We start from the raw sequence: 21,896 nt of genomic DNA on the forward strand, positions 1-21,896 counted from the left end.
CAGAATATAATCACACAGGGAATATAATATTGTATTTTACTGCTCATTAAAAAAAGCTTGCACTGTGAACAGATACAACCCTTTGGAAGACTGTATAGAGAGTTCTTCAACAAATAAAAATGGAATTACTTTATGGTCCAGCAATACCACCCATAAGCATTCATCCATTATTTTGAAGGGACATATGCACCCCCATGTTCATGGCTGCATTATTCACAATAGCCAAAGAGTGGAAGCAGCCTACATGCCCACCAACAGATGACTGGCTAGAGAAGTTATAAGATGTATATTCCATGGAATACTGTTGTAAATTAACTTAAAAAGAGGTTAGGTTGGTGGCTGCTGGGGCATGTAAAAGGATTCACAGCAGGGAGCTGGGAACTGGTTTAAACAATACAAGATTTATTAGAGTGAAACACGTAAAAGGCAAAAAAAAAAAAAAAGGTCTATAAAGCCTGAATATAGTTATCAAAAGTTTAGTCCCATAAGATAAACAATTATTAACAATTAGTAAACAATTATTATTAACAATTAGTAAAGGTTGCTCATGGCTATAGAGGGGTTTAAAAGTTTACTGGCTAGCACATGTGTTCAGTTCCCAGGAGAAGTAGCCATGGTGTATCCTGGAGCATCTCCATCAAGATGATTCTGACCAGGAGAAGAAGCAAAGGCAAAGAGCCCGACCTGCTCCAAGTCCCTTGCTTTTATACATTGCCTTCTCTGAAGCACTTCCTCAGGGTCAGTCATTTGTATGCTAATAGTCCCAAATTCCTGTTGGGGCCACAACAGAATACTACTCTGCTATCAAAAAAATGTCCTTTGGGACAAAATAGATGAAACTAGAAGTGATTATGTTTCACAAAATAAGAAGTGAAAGACCTCTGGGTGGTTTCACTCATATGTGGAATCTAGAGTAATACATCGCGTGTACTTGCAAAACAAAGAAACAAAAAAACGGAAGTAAGAAAATTGTCTCTAAGACTGTGAGAATTAGGGTATTATTGTTGGAGGGTAGTGTCTTATGTGGATGAACTCATCTACTCCTGATAACAGGCCATGATCTGTGTGAAGATTCTTGTTTCCAGTGCCAGAGGTGACCATGACGATGTGGTGGTGATGGTACTTATTTTAGGAGCAGCAGTGGCAGTGTAGCAGGTGGAGTGGGGGGGGGGGTCAGCTTTTCCTGGCATGAGTCAGTAGCAAATGGTAGTTAAGACTCAGCAGTCAGACTCCACCTGTGCTGGAATCTCGGTGTAGCTCTTACTCACGGCTTGACAGTAGCCACCTTAGTCATCTCAGTGTGTTTTACACACCTCTCAGTAGAGTGAGACTCCTAAGACTCATGGAAGGTGTTTTGTGGAAATTAAAAGAGATAACATCCCTGAAAGGCATGAACACTTTAGCCAGAATCTGTGAATCCATGGACCCTGTATCAAGCCTCCATGCCTGCTGGCTCTGTCCTTTTCAGAATTCCACTCATTTCTCATCCAGGCTCTGGTGACTTTGCCATACTCCACTTGTTTGCCACTCTTTCTTTAGCCTTCATCTGGAATGGGATGGTCCGCGGGTGGGGGAGGATTGAATCTCTTTTCTCTCTTTATAACCTTGCCTGGGGTCCCATAAGTTGAGAGTAATTTCACCCCCCACCACCTTAGGGCATTGGGTCCTTGACACTGATTTTCTTGGCTCTGCCTTTAACTATACACTGCCTGACCCACCTCTACCCCCTCCCCCCGCCACATACCATGCTCACCTCAGTGGCTTTTCCCAATGGTTACTTATTCTTGCTTACCCCACCCCCATGACCTACAGGCTTGGCTATTCAGCTGCCTTCTTTGGCCCTAGACTGTTCTCAGCCAAGCTATGTCCCCACATTATGTAAAAGGCAAGAGCCCCTCACCAAGCCAGATATCTCAGCCCAGCATGCTTGAATACCTCCCCTAGTTCACCAGCTCCCAAAGTTTTGCCACCCCCAGAGTCGCAGCGTCTGTTTCTGCTGCCACTGCCTCCAGGAAAGTCTTTCCCAGGTCACCAGTGCCATCTGCTTCTTCTCTAACACACTCCACTTTTCCATGGCAGTTGCTGGTAATTCTTTGCTCAACCTCCCCCATGCCTGTTTATTATTCCTGTATTTATTTAATCACTGCTGAGACTCTACTGCTCTGGGTCAGGTTTTTTTTTTTTTTTTTTTTTGGACAAGGGGGAGAGAGAGAGAGAGAGAAAGAGAGAGAGAGAGGAGAGAAGTGGTGTACATTTGGTTAAACGTACATATATCACCATGTGCAAGGATCTGAATTCAAGCCCCTGCTTCCCATCTGCAGGGAGGATACTTCATGAGTGGTGAAACAAGTTTGTAGGTGTTTCTCTTTCTTACTCTATCTCCCTTCCCCTCTTGATTTCTTCTCTATAAAAACAAAGTAGGAAAAAAAAAAATGGCCACCAGTCTCTAAGTGATAACCCTGGAGAGCTGGAGAGAGAGAGAGAGAGAGTGAGAGAGAGAGCGAGCAAAACACTGAAGCTTCCCCTAGTGTAATGGGGACTGGTCTCAAATGTGTGTTGTGTAAAGATACAGCAGGCACCTTCCCAGGGACTCTTGTCTCATTGCCCCAACCCCATACCCGGTTTTTCCCTGCAGGAAGTCCAAGTTGCCAAAGCAGCAGCACAGCCACGTCTCCCTGAACTAAGACATGGACATTTGGAAGCTAGTATTCTGCTGACCACACTTCAGTGTATTCTGCCCCTCTGGGTTAGGTTGCCTGGACAGAGAAAGTTTACATAAACATGTGTCCCTAGGGACTGGCCGTGATGATATATGACTGTGATGACTTCTTTATTATGGATGCAGATGACTGCTGCCAGTCACTAGCCTCCTCCCCCTGCTCTCCTAGGGAAGGAAACACAAACATGGTTTTAATCTCAATCCTAGCAAACACTTCTATTACCAAGTTCAGAGGGCGGGGGTGGCATTGGTAAGGGGTGGAGAAGAAGTGTGAGGTCTTGTTTAGAACACAGGCTGGTCTTCTGTCCCTGGATTTCTTTGTCATCAGTGCAGGGAACAAAGGGTTCTCTATGTCTGCCAGCATCCTGGTGTCTCATGGACTTCCTGGATCACATCTGGCATGAAAGTTGTCTCTCACTGACATGGTCCAACTTGGTACAGGTGCCCACACCTGTGAAGACTTGAATGACTTGACTTTTCATTTCCCCACTCATTTCAATTTCATTTTTCATTATGGGGGTGGGGGTGGGCAATAGCTTACACCTGAAGCCCTGGCAGCCAGATGGAAATGTCAAGTACCAGTACTTTGTTCTCTCACATAGTGATATGGTTCCGGGAAGGAGTCTTACAAGTCCAGATTTCTGTCAGCTGAGACCAAGACCCGTCCTGAAGCCCCCTTGCCCCCCAACAGCCAGTGCCTGCAGAACCTTCTGGGTGTGAGGGGGGGGGGACACATAAGCCTTGGGGTGTAGGATTATGTGAAAGCATGGTAGAGCATAGGGGAACTCCCCCATCCTTGAGATGGGGCTCTGAAAAGACACCCCACCTGTCAGTCTCTCCCTTTCGAGGATAGAGCTTGGAGGGAAACACTTTTTTGACTCAGTTTCCCCTTGTCAATCTCCCAGGCTTCACAGAGGCCTGCAACCTATCACACTTAACTCATTCCCCTGCTGCAAACCAAATGGTTGCCTGCTTGAAAGTTCACTTGAAGTTCACTATGTTCAGTTTAAGTTCACCACCTTCTGATCACATGCAAAGCATATACTCCATCACTGCCTTGCCAGTAACGTAACAGTGAGACCCCCACACCTCACTTCCTGGATTCTTTGATCACCATGATTTACATCAAACTCTGCCCTTCTCTGCTTTATCTCACTCTGCTGGTTTAACCACCATGTTTTTCTTAATACCTTTAGATAATTAATATCTCTTGCTTCATGGAAACTAACTGCCTTGACCTTTTGGTATCGCATCAATTCTCGTCATTCCTTAGCCCTCCTCACCATAGGGGTACTGACCTTTTGAAAACCTATGATTACTGACATATGTGAAAAATGTTCTTTGTTCTACCTTGCTATATAAGCTTTGTCTTTCTCTGAATAAATTGGAAGTTCATACCTGAATTTTTCCTGGCGTTTCTTTCTGTATCACATGATCACTAGAATCGGTGACAGGAAAGCCAGTGGCTACCTCAGTTGCGAGGCCACCCATGTGATCACCAGCACTGGGGCTTACTTTCTCTTTCCATGTCCCCAGATTGTCTCTACAGAGGGTACAGGGGAGATGGGCTCATCAACTTTGCCGGAACTGTTGAAGGACAGGTGGGCATAAAGACATGGGTTTGGAGGGCTCGGTGGTGGCACACCAGGTTAAGTGCACATAGTAAGTATGAAGCTCAAGGACCTGGGCAAGGATTCTAGTTTAAGCTCCCCAGCTCCACAACTGTGGAGAGGGGTAGCTTCAAGAGCAGTGAAGCAGACCTGTACATGCTTAACTTTCTTTTTCCTTCTCTATCTTCGCCTCCTCTCTCAGTTTCTCACTGCCCTGTTCAATAAAATGGAAAAAAAAAAGGTCGCCAGAAGCAGTGGCGATAACCTAGTGCAGGCATGATAACCCTAGAGACAAAAAAGGAAGTTTTTTTTTTTTTTTTTTTTAAACAAAGAGAGACATAGGTTTAAAGTCACTCACCTTTCTCTAGCTGTGGGACCTTGAACAGAGATAGCAGAGATTTTTTTTTAATTTTAATTTTTTATTTAAGAAAGGATTAATGAACAAAAACATAAGGTAGGAGGGGTACAACTCCACACAATTCCCACCACCCAATCTCCATAACCCACCCCCACCCATGATAGCTTTCCCATTCTCTAGCCCTCTGGGAGCATGGACCCAGGGTCATTGTGGGTTGCAGAAGGTAGAAGGTTTGGCTTCTGTAATTGCTTCCCCGCTGAACATGGGCGTTGACTGGTCGGTCCATACTCCCAGTCTGCCTCTCTCTTTCCCTAGTAAGGTGTGTCTCTGGGGAAGCTGAGCTCCAGGACACACTGGTGGGGTCTTCAATCCAGGGAAGCCTGGCCAGCATCCTGGTGGCATCTGGAACCTGGTGATTGAAAAGAGAGTTAACATACGAAGCCAAACAAATTGTTGAGCAATCATGGATCCCAAGCTTGGAATAGTGGAGAGGAAGTGTTAGGGAGGTACTCACTGCAAACTCTAGTGTACTTCTGCTTTCAGGTATATATTTTGCAGTAGTTTATGGATACGTGTGCACATAAGCTCTCTCTCACAGAAACTGGTGTATATCTAGGTTATGGGACTTTGTTAGAAAGTGAACTACCTGAGATGAAATTAGAGTGTACTATAAAAGGAAAGGTCTCACCCGAGTAATGAAGCTGAAGGGTTGTCATTCCACACGTGAAGTCTCTGGACACAGTCTGAGGTGAAGCATGTTGAGGTGGCAATCGTTGCGTTGGTTAGGTTGTCATCGGCGGATGCAATATTATTTGGTTTGGATTGGGAGAGGCATACGGGAAAGTGGGCCCTATTCAAGGGTTCCAGGACTGGGGGAAGTAGGGGCTCTATAGTGGAGATGTGAGGTTCCTGCTGTCTTAGGGTTCAAAAAGACAATCGATAGTTAATGTTATCATCACATTATTTGTTAATTGGTTTTTTTTTTTTTGCTTCAAATCAGCATGTGTCACCAAACAAGGGGACAGGGTTGAAGGTCCTGGGGTTGTTGAAGCTGTGAATAAGGCAGGGTAGAAACCAAAAAGGTGTCTGTCCTGTTCTAGATCAGGAGCTGGGATGTGTTTATACTCATGAGGACCCAGAAGGACCTAGAAGTCTGTGCTTCAGCAAGTGAGGAGGCATGGGGCTTTGCTCAAGTCACACAGAAGTTTGCAGCAGTACCCTGTAATTAATTTGCTGTTGAGTCCCTACTATGTGTGGAAAGGGAAGCAGCCCTGGGGCAAGGACCACAGGAATGGGGCAGAATCAGCCAACTTCCTTGTGGCAAATCCCTGTACACCCCGTAGTCACCTGGGATCCCCTGGGTAGAGGCTCTTGGTCATTGCTGAGAATCAAAGAAGAGGCCACCAGGTCACCGAAGTCCAGGGCTCTGTCACTTAGCCCACTCTGTGCTTGATCTGTGAGCTCTCCAGTCGCCCCTTGAGGGGAGACATCTTTTATCTCATACTCCCTCACACTCACTGAAAGACTCCTCCCCACTGACAGACGCACCACAGAGGGTACTGCTCCTTTTTGCTCAGTTGGGCTGAACCTCTTCACACTCCCCTGTGCTCTTTCCCTATTGTGTTTTTCTAGAAAGGTCTGGCATCTATCGAGTCCACGCTTTCCCAGTTTGGACATTGGGATGGACTTGACAAGCTGCTTGGATCTTCATCTGATCTGTGGTGCTTCTTGATGGCATCCTGTGCTCCACGGCATTTCATGGTTGGTGAAATACAACCACACCTCCTCACATGCTGCTAAAACTTCCTCTACCTCCTGCTTCACCTCCTCCCATCATATTTCTAGCCTGTTCAGCACTGGAGGGGGGAGGTGTCCCAGGCATCAGGGACAAGTAAGACAGACACATCTGCCCCCTCCCCCCCCAGAGTTTAAATCTAAAGACAAAGCCCCTGCTCTATGCACATAAAAAGGACCCACTGTCATCTCTGCCTGTTATGTGACTTGAATTGTGTTTCTCTCCCCATCTCAGAGCCTAACCTCTCTCAAATTTAGAATGTGATGGTATTTGGAGAGAGGATCTTGAAAGAAGTGATTAGGGGCTTGGTGGCAACACACTTGCTTAGTAAAGTGTGTATGTTACAATGGTCAAAGAAAGAAGCAGGTTCAAGCCCCTGGTGCCCCATCTTCATGAGTAGTGAAGCAGTGTTGCAAGTCTCTCTCTCTCTCTCTCTCTCTTCACTTTATATCTCCCCTACCCCTTTCAATTTTCTCTCTCTCTTACCAGAGCACTACTCAGCTCTGGTTTATAGTGGTGGTGTGTGGGGGGTTGAACCTGGTGCTTGGGAGCCTCAGGTATGAGAATTTCCTTATATAACTATTATGTAATTCCCCCTTTTCTGTCTCTAGTAAAGTAAATAAATAGAAAAGAAAGGAGTGATTAAAGGGGGAATGGCCTTGTTGGGGCCCCCCTAATGCCAGGTGACTGGTGTCCTGGTAAGAAGGGAGACCTGGATACAGACACACGGGACTGATGCTGTGAGCATGTGAGAAATTTCAGAAGAAGGAACTCTGTCCATACCTTTACCTCAGGCTCTAGGTTTCAGAACAGTGAGACAATCTTCTTTTGTTCTTTGAGCCTCTCCTTTGTGGTATTTACACCCCATCATTCCTCCCCTGTGAAGCTGGCTACCACCTTGCTATACTCTGATGAACACAAATCCTAGAGATATTTACTGCTCTGGCCACACCCCATGGGTGACGCACACTGAAACAGAAGGAGTGACGTGACTGAGAATGTAACCACCCTACCGTCACCATTATAAGGACCAGTGTCCCAGCCCACACAGTAACCTGGACAGCACAGAAAGACAGACACCTAGACAGAACACTAACTTGTGTCTGTTCCACTATGGCCATGAGACCCTACCTGTTCTTGCTTCTGCCTCTGCTCCTGCTGGCCTGTACAGGTGAGCTGAAGGGCAACCCAAAAGCCTCCCTCCCCACAGCCTGCAGTCCTTCAGGTGGGCATCCAGAGGCACCTCACTTCTTAGAGGGAAAAACAGGGCACAGAGAGGGCAAGACTTGCTGCCTAGTTGTGACTAGAGTAATGTTCTGTTCTGTAAGCTACAAGCCTTTCCCTAACTCAGTGCCAGTACCCTCAGAGTTTCTCTCCATGGACTGACTGGTGAACTTCCAAAGAGAGGATTCCTGGGCCCCAAGGCTGACGATGACAATAACTTTCTCCCCTCCCCTTAGAAAACTGACATTGGCACTGTGTGAGTGGTGTGTGCTCCCTAGGGATATGGGGGTGGGGGCAAGTGTTTGCAGGATTCAGACTCCCAGTCTTGGGCTAGGGAACTTAGCAAACTGATACTTCTCAAAGGCTAACTGGGAAGATTGTATGGGCCCTCTGCCTGATCTGGCATAGCTCTGTGTGTGTGTGTGAGAACCTGGCAGAAATTCCCACTTGGCCTCTGATCGTTAACTCTTTCCCCTTAGCCCAGGCACTGAAGTGTCATGAGTGCACCTCTGACAAGGGAACTTGCCTCAAGCCCACAACTTGTCAGGCTACTGCCCGCTATTGCCTGACTACATGGAACAGTGAGTACTCCCTCCTGACATGGGGTGGGACAAGACTGGACACTTTAGTGGGAGGGCAGGGAGTGGCTTTCAGGGTCTCCTCTCCACTCCTTGAGGCAGGCAAGGAGAAAATGCTGTAACCACCTCATCCTTGGTTTCCTCCCTCCAGATGGGACCCACAATGTGGCTGCCATTCTTTGTTTTTTTTTTTTTTTTTTAAATTTATTTCTTTATTGGGGAATTAATGTTTTACATTCAACAGTAAATACAATAGTTTGTACATGCAAAACATTCCCCAGTTTCCCATTTAACAATACAACCCCTACTATGTCATTTATCATCCTTCATGGACCTGTATTCTCACCACCCACCCACCCCAGAGTCTTTTACTTTGATGCAATATGCCAATTCCATTTCAGGTTCTACTTGTGTTTTCATTTCTGATCCTGTTTTTCAACTTCTGCCTGAGAGTGAGATCATCCCATATTCATCCTTCTGTTTCTGACTTATTTCACATAACATGAATTTTTCAAGGTCCATCCAAGATCGGCTGAAAACGGTGAAGTCACCATTTTTTACAGTTGAGTAGTATTCCATTGTGTATATATACCACAACTTGCTCAGCCACTCATCTGTTGTTGGACACCTGGGTTGCTTCCAGGTTTTGGCTATTACAAATTGTGCTGCCAAAAACATATGTGTACACAGATCTTTTTGGATGGATGTGTTGGGTTCCTTAGTATATATCCCCAGGAGAGGAATTGCAGGGTCATAGGGTAGGTCCATTTCTAGCCTTCTGAGAGTTCTCCAGACTGTTCTCCACAGAGGTTGGACCAATTGACATTCCCACCAGCAGTGCAGGAGGGTTCCTTTGACCCCACACCCTCTCCAGCATTTGCTGCTGTTACCTTTTCTGATGTGTGACATTCTCACAGAGGTGAAGTGATATCTCATTGTTGTCTTGATTTGCATTTCTCTGACAATCAGAGACTTGGAGCATTTTTTCATGTGTTTCTCGGCCTTTTGGATCTCCTGTGGTGAATATTCTGTCCAAGTCCTCCCCCCATTTTTGGATGGGGTTATTTGTTGTCTTGTTGTTGAGTCTAGCAAGCTCTTTATATATGTTGGTTATTAAACTCTTATCTGATATATGGCATGTAAAGATCTTCTCATATTCTGTGAGGGGTCTCTTGGTTTGGGTAGTGGTTTCTTTTGCTGTGAAGAAGCTTTTTAATTTGATGTAGTCCCATAGGTTTATACTTGCCTTAGTCTTCTTTGTAATTGGATTTGTTTCATTGAAAATGTCTTTAAAATTTATGCGGAAAAGAGTTCTGCCAATATTTTCCTCTAAGTATTTGATAGTTTGTGGTCTAACATCCAAGTCCTTGATCCACTTGGAATTTACTTTTGTATTTGGTGAAATACAGTGATTCAGTTTCATTCTTCTGCATGTTTCAACCCATTGTTTCCAACACCATTTGTTGAAGAGACTCTGCTTTCCCCATGTAGTAGTCTGGGCCCCTTTGTCAAAGATTAGATGTCCATAGGTGTGGGGCCTCATTTCTGGGCTCTCAATTCTATTCCACTGGTCAGTGTGTCTGTTCATGTTCCAGTACCAAGCAGTTTTGATGACAATGGCCCTATAATACAGTTTGAAATCTGGGAGTGTGATGCCTCTGGTTCTGTTCTTTTTTCTCAAGATTGTTTTGGCAATTCTAGGTCTTTTCTGGTTCCAGATAAACATTTGTAGCATTTTTTCTATTCTCCTAAAAAATATGCTTGGGATCTTGATGGGGATAGCATTAGATTTGTAGATGGCTCTGGGTAATATATTCATTTTGATTATGTTAATTCTTCCAACCCATGAACATGGAATATCTTTCCACTTCTTTGTGTCTTTTTCAATTTCTTTGAGTAGTGACTTATAATTTTCAGTATACAAGTCTTTCACTTCCTTGGTTAGATTTACTCCTAGATATTTTATTGTTTTTGTTGCTATAGTAAAAGGAATTGATTTCTGGATTTCAATTTCTTCTAACTTAGTGTTTGCATAGAGGAATGCCACTGACTTTTGAATGTTAATGTTGTAGCCTGACACCTTACTGTATTGCCTGATGATTTCCAAAAGCTTCTTGCTGGAGTCGTTAGGTTTTTCCATGTATACTATCATGTCATCTGCAAATAAGGAGAGTTTGACTTCTTCTCTTCCAATCTGTATGCCTTTAATTCCTTGCTCCTGCCAGATTGCTATGGCAAGAACTTCCAACACTATGTTGAATAGTAATGGTGATAGAGGGCATCCCTGTCTAGTACCTGATCTGAGTGGAAATGCTTCCAGTTTTTCACCATTGAGTATGATGTTGGCTGTAGGTTTGCTATATATAGACTCCACTATCTTCAGGAATTTTCCATCTATTCCGATTTTTTGTAGTGTTTTGATTATAAAGGGATGTTGTATTTTGTCAAAGGCTTTCTCTGCATCTATTGATATGACCATGTGGTTTTTGGTCTTGCTTTTGTTGATGTGGTGGATCACATTGATTGACTTACGTATATTAAACCAACCTTGCATGCCTGGGATAAACCCCACTTGGTCATAATGAACAATCTTTTTGATATACTGCTGTATCCGGTTGGCTAGAATTTTGTTCAATACTTTTGCATCTATGTTCATCAGAGATATTGGTCTGTAGTTTTCTTTTTTGGTTGTGTCCCTGTCTGCTTTTGGTATCAGGGTGATGTTGGCTTCATAGAAGCTGGCAGGGAGTATTCCAGTGTCTTCAATCTTCTGGAAGACTTTTAAAAGTAGAGGTATTAGTTCATCTTTGAAGGTTTTGTAGAATTCATTTGTAAAACCATCTGGTCCAGGACTTTTATTTTGAGGGAGATTTTTATTTTATTTTATTTTATTATTATTATTTAAAATAATTTATTTCTTTATTGGGGAATTAATGCTTTACATTCAACAGTAAATACAATAGTTTGTACATGCATAACATTCCCCAGATTCCCATTTAACAATACAACCCCCACTATGTCATTCATCATCTTTCATGAACCTGTATTCTCCCCACCCACCCACCCACCCCAGAGTCTTTTACTTTGGTGTAATACTCCAATTTGGGGGAAATTTTTGATAATTGTTTCAATTTCATTAGCTGTGATGGGCCTGTTCATGTTATCCACTTCCTCTTTACTTAGTTTTGGAAGTTGGTAGGTATCTAGGAAATCGTCCATTTCTTCCAGGATCTCTAGCTTGGTGGCATATAGTTGTTCATAGAAGCCTCACATAATATGTTGAATTTCTACGGTGTCTGTTGTGATGTCTTCTCTTTCATTTACTTTCTGATTTATTTGGGTCTTCTTCCTTTTTTTTTTTTTTTGTGAGTCTGGCTAAAGGTTTGTTGATTTTGTTTACTCTTTCGAAGAACCAACATTTACTTTCATTGATCTTTTGTATGGTTTTCCTATTCTCAATGTTATTTATTTCTGCCTTAACTTTAGTGATTTCTGACCTTCTCATTGCTTTAGGGTTCCTTTGTTGTTCTTCTTCTAGGTCTTTAAGATGTGCAATCAGGCTGTTTATTTGTGCTTTTTCTTGTTTCCTAATGTGTGCTTGTATAGCTATGAACTTCCCTCTTAGGACTGCTTTAGCTGTGTCCCAGATATTTTGATAGCTTGTGTCTTCATTTTCATTGAACTCTCGAAACATTTTGATTTCTTCCTTGATTTCCTCTTTGACCCAGAAGTTGTTAAGAAGTGTACTGTTGAGCTTCCACATTTTGGGACTGTTACTAATCTTTTGTTGAGTGTTAAGTGTTAGTTTAATTCCACTGTGGTCTGAGAAGATGCTTGGGATGATTTCAATGCTTTTGAATTTGCTGATGCTGTCTTTGTGGCCTAACATATGGTCTATCCTTGAGAATGACCCATGTGGATTTGAGTAAAATGTGTATTCCAGTTTCTTGGGATGAATGACTCTGAAAATGTCCAATAGTTGTAGTTTATCTATCTCTTCATTTAGCTCCCTTATGTCTTTATTGATTTTCTGCCTGGATGATCTGTCAAGTTGAGAGAGTGGGTTGTTGAAGTCCCCTCCTATGACTGTGTTACTGTTAGTATATTGCTTTAGCTCTTTCAGTAGAAGTTTGATGTATTTAGATGGCTTCTCATTGGGTGCATAGATGTTAATAATTATTAAGTCCTCTTGATTGACTGATCCTCTGAGCGTTAAGTAGTGTCCATTGCTATCTTTTTTAATCTTATCTATTTTAAAGTCTATCATGTCAGATATGAGAAAAGCTGTTCCTGCCCTTTTTTGTGGGCCATTGGCCTATATAATAGTTTTCCATCCATTCACTTTAAGTCTGTGTTTGTCTTGTTGAGTTAGGTGGGTTTCCTGTAGACAGCATGTTGTTGGGTTGTGTTTTCTGATCCATCTTCCTACTCTGTGTCTCTTAATAGGTGAATTCAGGCCATTGACATTTATTGATATCAAAGATTGAAGATATTTTAATGCCATTCTTGTAGAGTTTTAGAGTGTTTTGATATATGGCCTATTTGTGTTGGTCTGGTTGTTTATAGGAGACCATTCAGAACTTCTTTCAGGGCAGGCTTGGTGATGGTTGCTTCCTTCAACTGTTGCTTGTCTGAGAAGGTTTTGATGCTTCCATCTAGTCTGAATGACAGTCTAGTAGTATATAGTATTCTTGGCTGAAAGCCTTTCTCATTGAGCAATTGATAGATATCTTGCCATTCTCTTCTGGCCTGTAGTGTTTGTATGGAGAAGTCTGCTGCTAATCTTATGGGTTTTCCTTTGTAGGTGACTCTTTGTTTTTCTCTTGCAGCCTTGAGGATCCTTTCTTTATCCTTATTCCTTTCCACTCTAAGTATGATATGTCTTGGTGTCTTTAGGTCTGGGTTAATTCTGTTTGGGACCCTCTGGGCTTCTTTTTTTTTTTTTTTTAATTTAAGAAAGGATTAATTAACAAAACCATAGGGTAGGAGGGGTACAACTCCACACAAGTCCCACCGCCCAATCTCCATAACCCACCCCCTCCCCCGATAGCTTTCCCATTCTCTATCCCTCTGAGAGCATGGACCCAGGGTCATTGAGGGTTGCAGAAGGTAGAAGGTCTGGCTTCTGTAATTGCTTCCTCGCTGAACATGGGCGTTGACTGGTTGTTCCATACTCCCAGTCTGCCTCTCTCTTTCCCTAGTAGGATGGGTCTTGGGGAAGCTGAGCTCCAGGACACATTGGTGGTGTCTTCAATCCAGGGAAGTCTGGCCGGCATCCTGATGACACCTGGAACCTGGTGACTGAAAAGAGAGTTAACATACAAAGCCAAACAAATTGTTGAGCAATCATGAACCCAAAGCTTGGAAAAGTGGAGAGGAAGTATTAGGGAGGTATTCACTGCAAACTCTAGTATACTTCTGCTTTCTTACTTTGGTGCCATACTCCAAACTCAGTCAATTTCTGCTTTGCGTTTCTACTTCTTCTTTTTTTTTTTTTACATGCATAACATTCCCCAGATTCCCATTTAGCAATACAACCCCCACTATTTCATTCATCATTTTTCATGGGCCTGTATTCTCCCCACCCACCCACCCACCCCAGAGTCTTTTACTTTGGTGTAATACTCCAATTCCATTTCAGGTTCGACTTGTGTTTTCTTTTCTAATCTTGTTTTTCAACTTCGGCCTGAGAGTGAGATCATCCCATATTCATCCTTCTGTTTCTGACTTATTTCACTCAACATGATTTTTTCAAGGTCCATCCAAGATCAGCTGAAAACGGTGAAGTCACCATTTTTTACAGCTGAGTAGTATTCCATTGTGTATATATACCACAACTTGCTCAGCCACTCATCTGTTGTTGGACACCTGGGTTGCTTCCAGGTTTTGGCTATTACAAATTGTGCTGCCAAGAACATATGTGTACACAGATCTTTTTGGATGGATGTGTTGGGTTCCTTAGGATATATCCCCAGGAGGGGAATTGCAGGGTCATAGTGTAGGTACATTTCTAGCCTTCTGAGAGTTCTCCAGATAATTCTCCACAGAGGTTGGACCAATTGACATTCCCACCAGCAGTGCAGGAGGGTTCCTTTGACCCCACATCCTCTCCAGCATTTGCTGCTGTTACCTTTTCTGATGTGTGACATTCTCACAGGAGTGAAGTGATATCTCATTGTTGTCTTGATTTGCATTTCTCTGACAATCAGAGACTTGGAGCATTTTTTCATGTGTTTCTCGGCCTTTTGGATCTCTTCTGTGGTGAATATTCTGTCCAATTCCTCCCCCCATTTTTGGATGGGGTTATTTGTTGTCTTGTTGTTGAGTCTAGCAAGCTCTTTATATATGTTGGTTATTAAACTCTTATCTGATGTATGGCATGTAAAGATCTTCTCCCATTATGTGAGGGGTCTCTTGATTTGGGTAGTGGTTTCTTTTGCTGTGAAGAAGCTTTTTAATTTGATGTAGTCCCATAGGTTTATAGTTGCCTTAGTCTTCCTTGTAATTGGATTCGTTTCATTGAAAATGTCTTTAAAATTTATGCGGAAAAAAGTTCTGCCAATATTTTCCTCTAAGTATCTGATAGTTTCTGGTCTAACATCTAAGTCCTTGATCCACTTGGAATTTACTTTTGTATTTGGTGAAATACAGTGATTCAGCTTCATTCTTCTGCATGTTTCAACCCATTGTTTCCAACACCATTTGTTGAAGAGACTCTGCTTTCCCCATGTAATAGTCTGGGCCCCTTTGTCAAAGATTAGATGTCCATTGGTGTGGGGCCTCATTTCTGGGCTCTCAATTCTATTCCACTGGTCAGTGTGTCTGTTCATGTTCCAGTACCAAGCAGTTTTGCTGACAATGGCCCTATAATATAGTTTGAGATCTGGGAGTGTGATGCCTCCGGTTCTGTTCTTTTTTCTCAAGATTGTTTTGGCAATTCTAGGTCTTTTCTGGTTCCAGATAAACATTTGTATCATTTGTTCTATTCTCCTAAAAAATGTGCTTGGGATCTTGATGGGGATAGTATTAGATTTGTAGATGGCTCTGGGTAATATATTCATTTTGATGATGTTAATTCTTCCAACCCATGAACATGGAATATCTTTCCACTTCTTTGTGTCTTTTTCAATTTCTTTGAGTAGTGACTCATAATTTTCAGTATACAAGTCTTTCACTTCTTTGGTTAGGTTTATTCCTAGATATTTTATTGTTTTTGTTGCTATAGAAAAAGGAACTGATTTCTGGATTTCAATTTCTTCTAACTTAGTGTTTGCATAGAGGAATGCCACTGACTTTTGAATGTTAATTTTATAGCCTGACACATTACTGTATTGCCTGATGATTTCCAAAAGCTTCTTGCTGGATTCTTTAGGTTTTTTCATGTATACTATCATGTCATCTGCAAATAAGGAGAGTTTGACTTCTTCTCTTCCAATCTGTATTCCTTTAATTCCTTGCTCCTGCCTGATTGCTATGGCAAGAACTTCCAACACTATGTTGAATAGTAATGGTGATAGTTGGCATCCCTGTCTAGTACCTGATCTGAGGGGAAATGCTTCCAGTTTTTCACCATTGAGTATGATGTTGGCTGTAGGTTTGCTATATATAGACTCCACTATCTTCAGGAATTTTCCATCTATTCCGATTTTTTGTAGTGTTTTGATCATAAAGGGATGTTGTATTTTGTCAAAGGCTTTCTCTGCATCTATTGATATGACCATGTGGTTTTTGGTCTTGCTTTTGTTGATGTGGTGGATCACATTGATTGACTTACGTATATTAAACCAACCTTGCATGCCTGGGATAAACCCCACTTGGTCATGATGAACCATCTTTTTGATATACTGCTGTATCCGGTTGGCTAGAATTTTGTTCAATATTTTCACATCTATGTTCATCAGAGATATTGGTCTGTAGTTTTCTTTTTTGGTTGTGTCCCTGTCTGCTTTTGGTATCAGGGTGATGTTGGCTTCATAGAAGCTGGCAGGGAGTATTCCAGTGTCTTCAATCTTCTGGAAGACTTTTAAAAGTAGAGGTATTAGTTCATCTTTGAAGGTTTTGTAGAATTCATTTGTAAAACCATCTGGTCCAGGACTTTTATTTTTGGGAAGATTTTTGATAACTGTTTCAATTTCATTAGCTGTGATGGGCCTGTTCATGTTATCCACTTCCTCTTGACTTAGTTTTGGAAGTTGGTAGGTATCTAGGAAATCATTCATTTCTTCCAGGTTCTCTAACTTGGTGGCATGTAGTTGTTCATAGAAGCCTCGCATGATATGTTGAATTTCTGCAGTGTCTGTTGTGATATCTCCTCTTTCATTTACTATCCGATTTATTTGGGTCTTCTCCCTTTTTTGTTTTGTGAGTCTGGCTAAAGGTTTGTCGATTTTGTTTACTCTTTCGAAGAACCAACATTTACTTTCATTGATCTTTTGTATGGTTTTCCTATTCTCAATGTTATTTATTTCTGCCCTAACTTTAGTAATTTCTGTCCTTCTGGTTGCTTTAGGGTTCCTTTGTTGTTCTTCTAAGTCTTTAAGATGTGCAATCAGGCTGTTTATTTGTGCCTTTTCTTGTTTCCTAATGTGTGCTTGTATAGCTATGAACTTCCCTCTTAGGACTGCTTTAGCTGTGTCCCAAATATTTTGATAGCTTGTGTCTTCATTTTCATTGAACTCTCGAAACATTTTGATTTCTTCCTTGATTTCCTCTTTGACCCAGAAGTTGTTAAGAAGTGTACTGTTTAGCTTCCACATTTTGGCACTGTTACTAATCTTTTGTTGATTGTTAAGTGTTAGTTTAATTCCACTGTGGTCTGAGAAGATGCTTGGGATGATTTCAGTGCTCTTGAATAGGCTGATGCTGTCTTTGTGGCCTAACATATGGTCTATCCTTGAGAATGACCCATGTGGATTTGAGTAAAATGTGTATTCCAGTTTCTTGGGATGAATGACTCTGAAAATGTCCAATAGTTGTAGTTTATCTATCTCTTCATTTAGCTCCCTTATGTCTTTACTGATTTTCTTCCTGGATGATCTGTCAAGTTGAGAGAGTGGGGTGTTGAAGTCCCCTACTATGATTGTGTTACTGTTAATATATTGCTGTAGTTCTTTCAGTAGAAGTTTGATGTATTTAGATGGCTTCTCATTGGGTGCATAGATATTAATAATTGTTAAGTCCTCTTGATTGACTGATCCTCTGAGCATTAAGTAGTGTCCATTGCTATCTTTTTAAATCTTATCTATTTTAAAGTCTATCATGTCAGATATGAGAATAGCTGTTCCTGCCCTTTTTTGTGGGCCATTGGCCTATATGATAGTTTTCCATCCTTTCACTTTAAGTCTGTGTTTGTCCTGTTGCGTTAGGTGAGTTTCCTGTAGACAACATATTGTTGGGTTGTGTTTTCTGATCCATCTTCCTACTCTGTGTCTTTTAATAGGTGAATTCAGGCCATTGACATTTATTGATATCAAAGATTGAAGATATTTTAATGCCATTCTTGTAGAGTTTTAGAGTGTTTTGATATATGGCCTATTTGTGGTGGTCTGGTTGTTTATAGGAAACCTTTCAGAACTTCTTTCAAGGCAGGCTTGGTGATGGTTGCTTCCTTCAACTGTTGCTTGTCTGAGAAGGTTTTGATGCTTCCATCTAGTCTGAATGACAATCTAGCAGGATATAGTATTCTTGGCTGAAAGCCTTTCTCATTGAGCACTCGATAGATATCTTGCCATTCTCTTCTGGCCTGTAGTGTTTGTATGGAGAAGTCCGCTGCTAATCTTATGGGTTTTCTTTTGTATGTGACTCTTTTTTTTTCTCTTGCAGCCTTGAGGATCCTTTCTTTATCCTTATTCCTTTCCAATCTAAGTATGACATGTCTTGGTGTCTTTAGGTCTGGGTTAATTCTCTTTGGGACCCTCTGTGCTTCTTGAATCTTTATGTCTTTGGTGTTGTCTAGACTAGAGAAATTTTCAGCTATTATGGCCTGTAGAACGCTTTCTTCCTCCCCTTCTCTTTCTTCCTCTGGTAAGCCAACAATGCGTATATTGTTTCTTTTGAAGTCATCCCATAGGACTCTGTTGTTGTTTTCAGCATCTCTTAATCTCTTTTTGAGATCTCTTACTTCTTTTTTAGTTGTCCCTAATTCATCCTCAATCTTGCTGATTCTGTCTTCAGCCTCATAGATTCTATTCTCTCTGCCCTCTACTGCTTTCTGGAGTTCATCTATTTTGTTGCCCTGCTCTGATACTGTTTTAGCTTGTTCAGCTAGTTGCCTTCTTAGCTCAGCAATTTCAGCTTTCAGCTCTCTAATAACCATGCGATTATTAGAATTTTCTTCCATATTCTCATTTGTTGTTCCTGCAGTTCTGATTACAATTTTTTCAAATTCTTTACTCACTCCTGTTATTATTTCCTTAGCTAATGTTTGGATGTTGAACTCGTTGTTTTGTGCTTCGCCCTCTGGAGGACTTTTAGCTGGACTCTTGTCCTGGTTCGAGTCTCCATTATTTTTTCTTGTTGTTTTAACCATTTTATATAAGTTAACAGTTTTTTCAATCCCTGAGTTGGAGTTCAGTGGTGTAAAAGCCTTTTTTTTTTCCCCCTGTAGGCTATGGGAGCCTGAGGGCTTTTAAACTATCAATAGGCTTCTTGGCTTAATCAATGACTCCTGACCAAGAGATAAAGCAGGGTGTGGCAGAGATAATCCAGTGGTTATGCAAAGAGACTTTCACAGCCCTTCAGCTATGCCACCGAGGTATAGGTCTTCTCCCGAGTTTCCCGGTTAGATCTCTGTGCCCTGGTGTCCCTCCCTGTTGCTGCTCCAGATTCTGAGGGTAGTAGCAATGGAGACTCAGAGTTGTACTTGGTGAGTCTCTGGGGAGTCCTTTCCTCCCTTCAGCTGTCCCCTTGTTGGTGGAGCAGACTGGAGGTGGTGTCTCCACTGACAAACTGTCGAACTGTTAGCAGTCACTTAATCTCTCCTTAGGCCCCTCTCTCCTCTCTGTCACCAGCCATGCGTGTTTGTACTCACGGGTGATTTACTGGGTTTCTGTGGTCATTCTAGTCCTGTCTTGTTTCGGTCCGGGTGGTCTCCTTTGGTATTCCTAGTTGATCCGGGAGAGGAGAGGAGAGGAGAGAAAGCGATCTGCTGCTCGTAGCTCCGCCCCCTCTGGGCTTCTTAAATCTTTATGTCTTTGATGTTGTCTAGACTAGAGAAGTTTTCAGCTATTATGGCCTGAAAAATGCTTTCTTCCTCCTCTCTTTCTTACTCTGGTATGCCAATAATGCGTATATTGTTTCTTTTGAAGTCATCCCATAAGACTCTGTTGTTGTTTTCAGCATCTCTTAATCTCTTTTTGAGATCTCTTACTTCTTTTTTAGTTGTCTCTTATTCATCCTCAATCTTGCTAATTCTGTCTTCAGCCTCATAGATTCTATTCTCTCTGCCCTCTACTGTTTTCTGGAATTCATCTATTTTGTTGCCCTGCTCTGATACTGTTTTAGCTTGTTAAACTAGTTGCATTCTTAGCTCAGCGATTTCAGCTTTCAGCTCTCTAATAACCATGAGATAATTAGTATTTTCTTCCATATCCTCATTTGTTGTTCCTGTATTTCTGATTACAATTTTTTCAAATGCTTTACTCACTCCTGTTATTATTTCCTTAGCTAATGTTTGGATGTTGAACTCGTTATTTTGTGCTTCACCCTCTGGAGGACTTTTAGCTGGTCTCTTGTCCTGGTTCAATTGTCCAATATTTTTTCTTGTTGTTTTAACCATTTTATATATTATGTTATGAGTTCCCTTTATAGGAACTTTTCAAATTTTTGATTACTATTGCCTGGATTGACTTGTTAGTTCTAAGTAAGTTAATTAAAGGATTTACAGTGGTGGAAGTTAACAGTTGTTTCAATCCCTGAGTTGGTTCTCAGTGGTTTAAAAGCCTCTTTTTTTTTTTCTTCCCTGTAGGCTATAGGAGCCTGAGGGCTTTTAAACTATCAATAGGCTTCTTAGCTTAATCACTGACTCCTGACCAAGAGATAAAGCAGGGTGTGGCAAAGATAATCCAGTGGTTATGCAAAGAGCCCTTCAGCTATGCCACCGAGGTATAGGTCTTCTCCTGAGTTTCCTGGTTAGATCTCTGTCCCCTGGTGTCCCTCCCTGTCGCTGCTCCAGATTCTGAGGGTAGTAGCAATGGAGACTCAGAGTTGCACTTGGTGAGTCTCTGGGGAGTCCTCTCCTCCCTTAAGCTGTCCCCTTGTTGGTGGAGCAAACTGGAGGTGGTGTCTCAACTGATAAACTGCTGAACTGTTAGCAGTCACTTAATCTCTCCTTAGGCTCCTCTCTCCTCTCTGTCACCAGCCACACGTGTTTGTACTCACCAGTGATTTACTGAGTTCCTGTGGTCATTCTAGTCCTGTCTTGTTTCAGTCCCGGGTGGTCTCCTTAGGTATTCCTAGTTGATCCGGGAGAGGAGAGGAGAGGAGAGATAGCCATGGCTGCCATTCTAAGGTGCTGAGCCTGTGAATGAGATGGTCCTCCAGATAGCTCTATAGTGAATTATATTGGTTCTCTTATGAACAAAGGATACTAGCCACTCAGAAACACAGAGGAAAAGTGGGACAGGGAATACAGCCACACTCTGAACTGTGACCCTGGTGTATGCTGACCCTAATCTTAATCCCACTCTGAGCCTTGATTCTGGTCATTGCTGACCCAGCTCACACTTTGAGCCCTGACCCTAAATACAACTTTGACCCTATTTACACTCTGGATCCTGACCTTGGCCACACAGCAGACCTCACACACTTAGCCCTGACCCCTTTTACCTCTTGTCCTTTGTAGATGGGACGATGAAGAAGGTCCGGACAGGACGCCGGAAGACTAAGCCTGCTCAGTAGGCAGAGCCAGAGTACTGGACTTCAAGGATATCAGTGAATAACCCTCTTCTCTGTGTTTTCCAGGTCCCCCAGGACTGGTGACAAGAATCATAAAATCATGTGCCTACACTTGCCCTGGTGTCCAGGAAAGCCTGGCTTCTTCCAGGGCCTTCTGCTGCAACACAGACCTCTGCAATAGTGTGGCCCAGCATGGAGCCAGCTGGGGGCTGCTGGTCCTCAGCATGTGGGTCGCCTACCTCAACAGGTAGCTGCAGGGTAATCTCCACAAAGATCAAGTCTGGCACAATGATGTCAGGAGATTGGAGTTGCGCCACCAGCGACAGACATGCTGTGTGATCTCAGGAAGGACAACCTTTCACTCAAAAGAATCCAAGAATTCCAGGAATGCAGGACTGTGAAAGATTGGAACACAGGCTCTAGGCACCGCCGGCACTGTCCATGGTGCTGCGCACATAGTGCTACCCAAGGAGTTGGCCACCTGCTGGCCAACAGGGCTAATGCACTGACACAGTTAGTTGGCAGTTAGTAGGTGAGAGGTTGCCATCTCATCTCCCCTCCTCTCCTCTTTTTTTCCTCAATGCTCTAAGATATATGCATATGTATTTATTAATATTATCAAAGGCAGCCTGGCAGGTGGGATAGAGCACTGGACTCTTAAGCATGAGACCCCAAGTTTGATCCCTGAATTCTTTCTCATAAATATATATATATATAT

The 21,896-nt window shown here is 42.4% G+C and overlaps 1 protein-coding gene across 1 annotated transcript; it reads left to right on the forward strand.

The window, feature by feature from the left end:
* The first annotated feature begins 7,568 nt into the window (after positions 1-7,568).
* LOC103124692 (lymphocyte antigen 6D-like) lies at positions 7,569-21,450 on the forward strand. The gene is made up of 5 exons (XM_007535433.2): positions 7,569-7,653; positions 8,186-8,287; positions 8,387-8,402; positions 21,126-21,142; positions 21,245-21,450. Exons 1-5 carry the CDS (start codon positions 7,596-7,598, stop codon positions 21,427-21,429), a joined length of 378 nt encoding a protein of 125 aa, XP_007535495.2. The 5' UTR covers positions 7,569-7,595; the 3' UTR covers positions 21,430-21,450.
* Positions 21,451-21,896: the final 446 nt, after the last annotated feature.

This window comes from Erinaceus europaeus, chromosome 8 (genome assembly GCF_950295315.1).
Source record: "Erinaceus europaeus chromosome 8, mEriEur2.1, whole genome shotgun sequence".
Lineage (NCBI taxonomy): Eukaryota > Metazoa > Chordata > Mammalia > Eulipotyphla > Erinaceidae > Erinaceus > Erinaceus europaeus.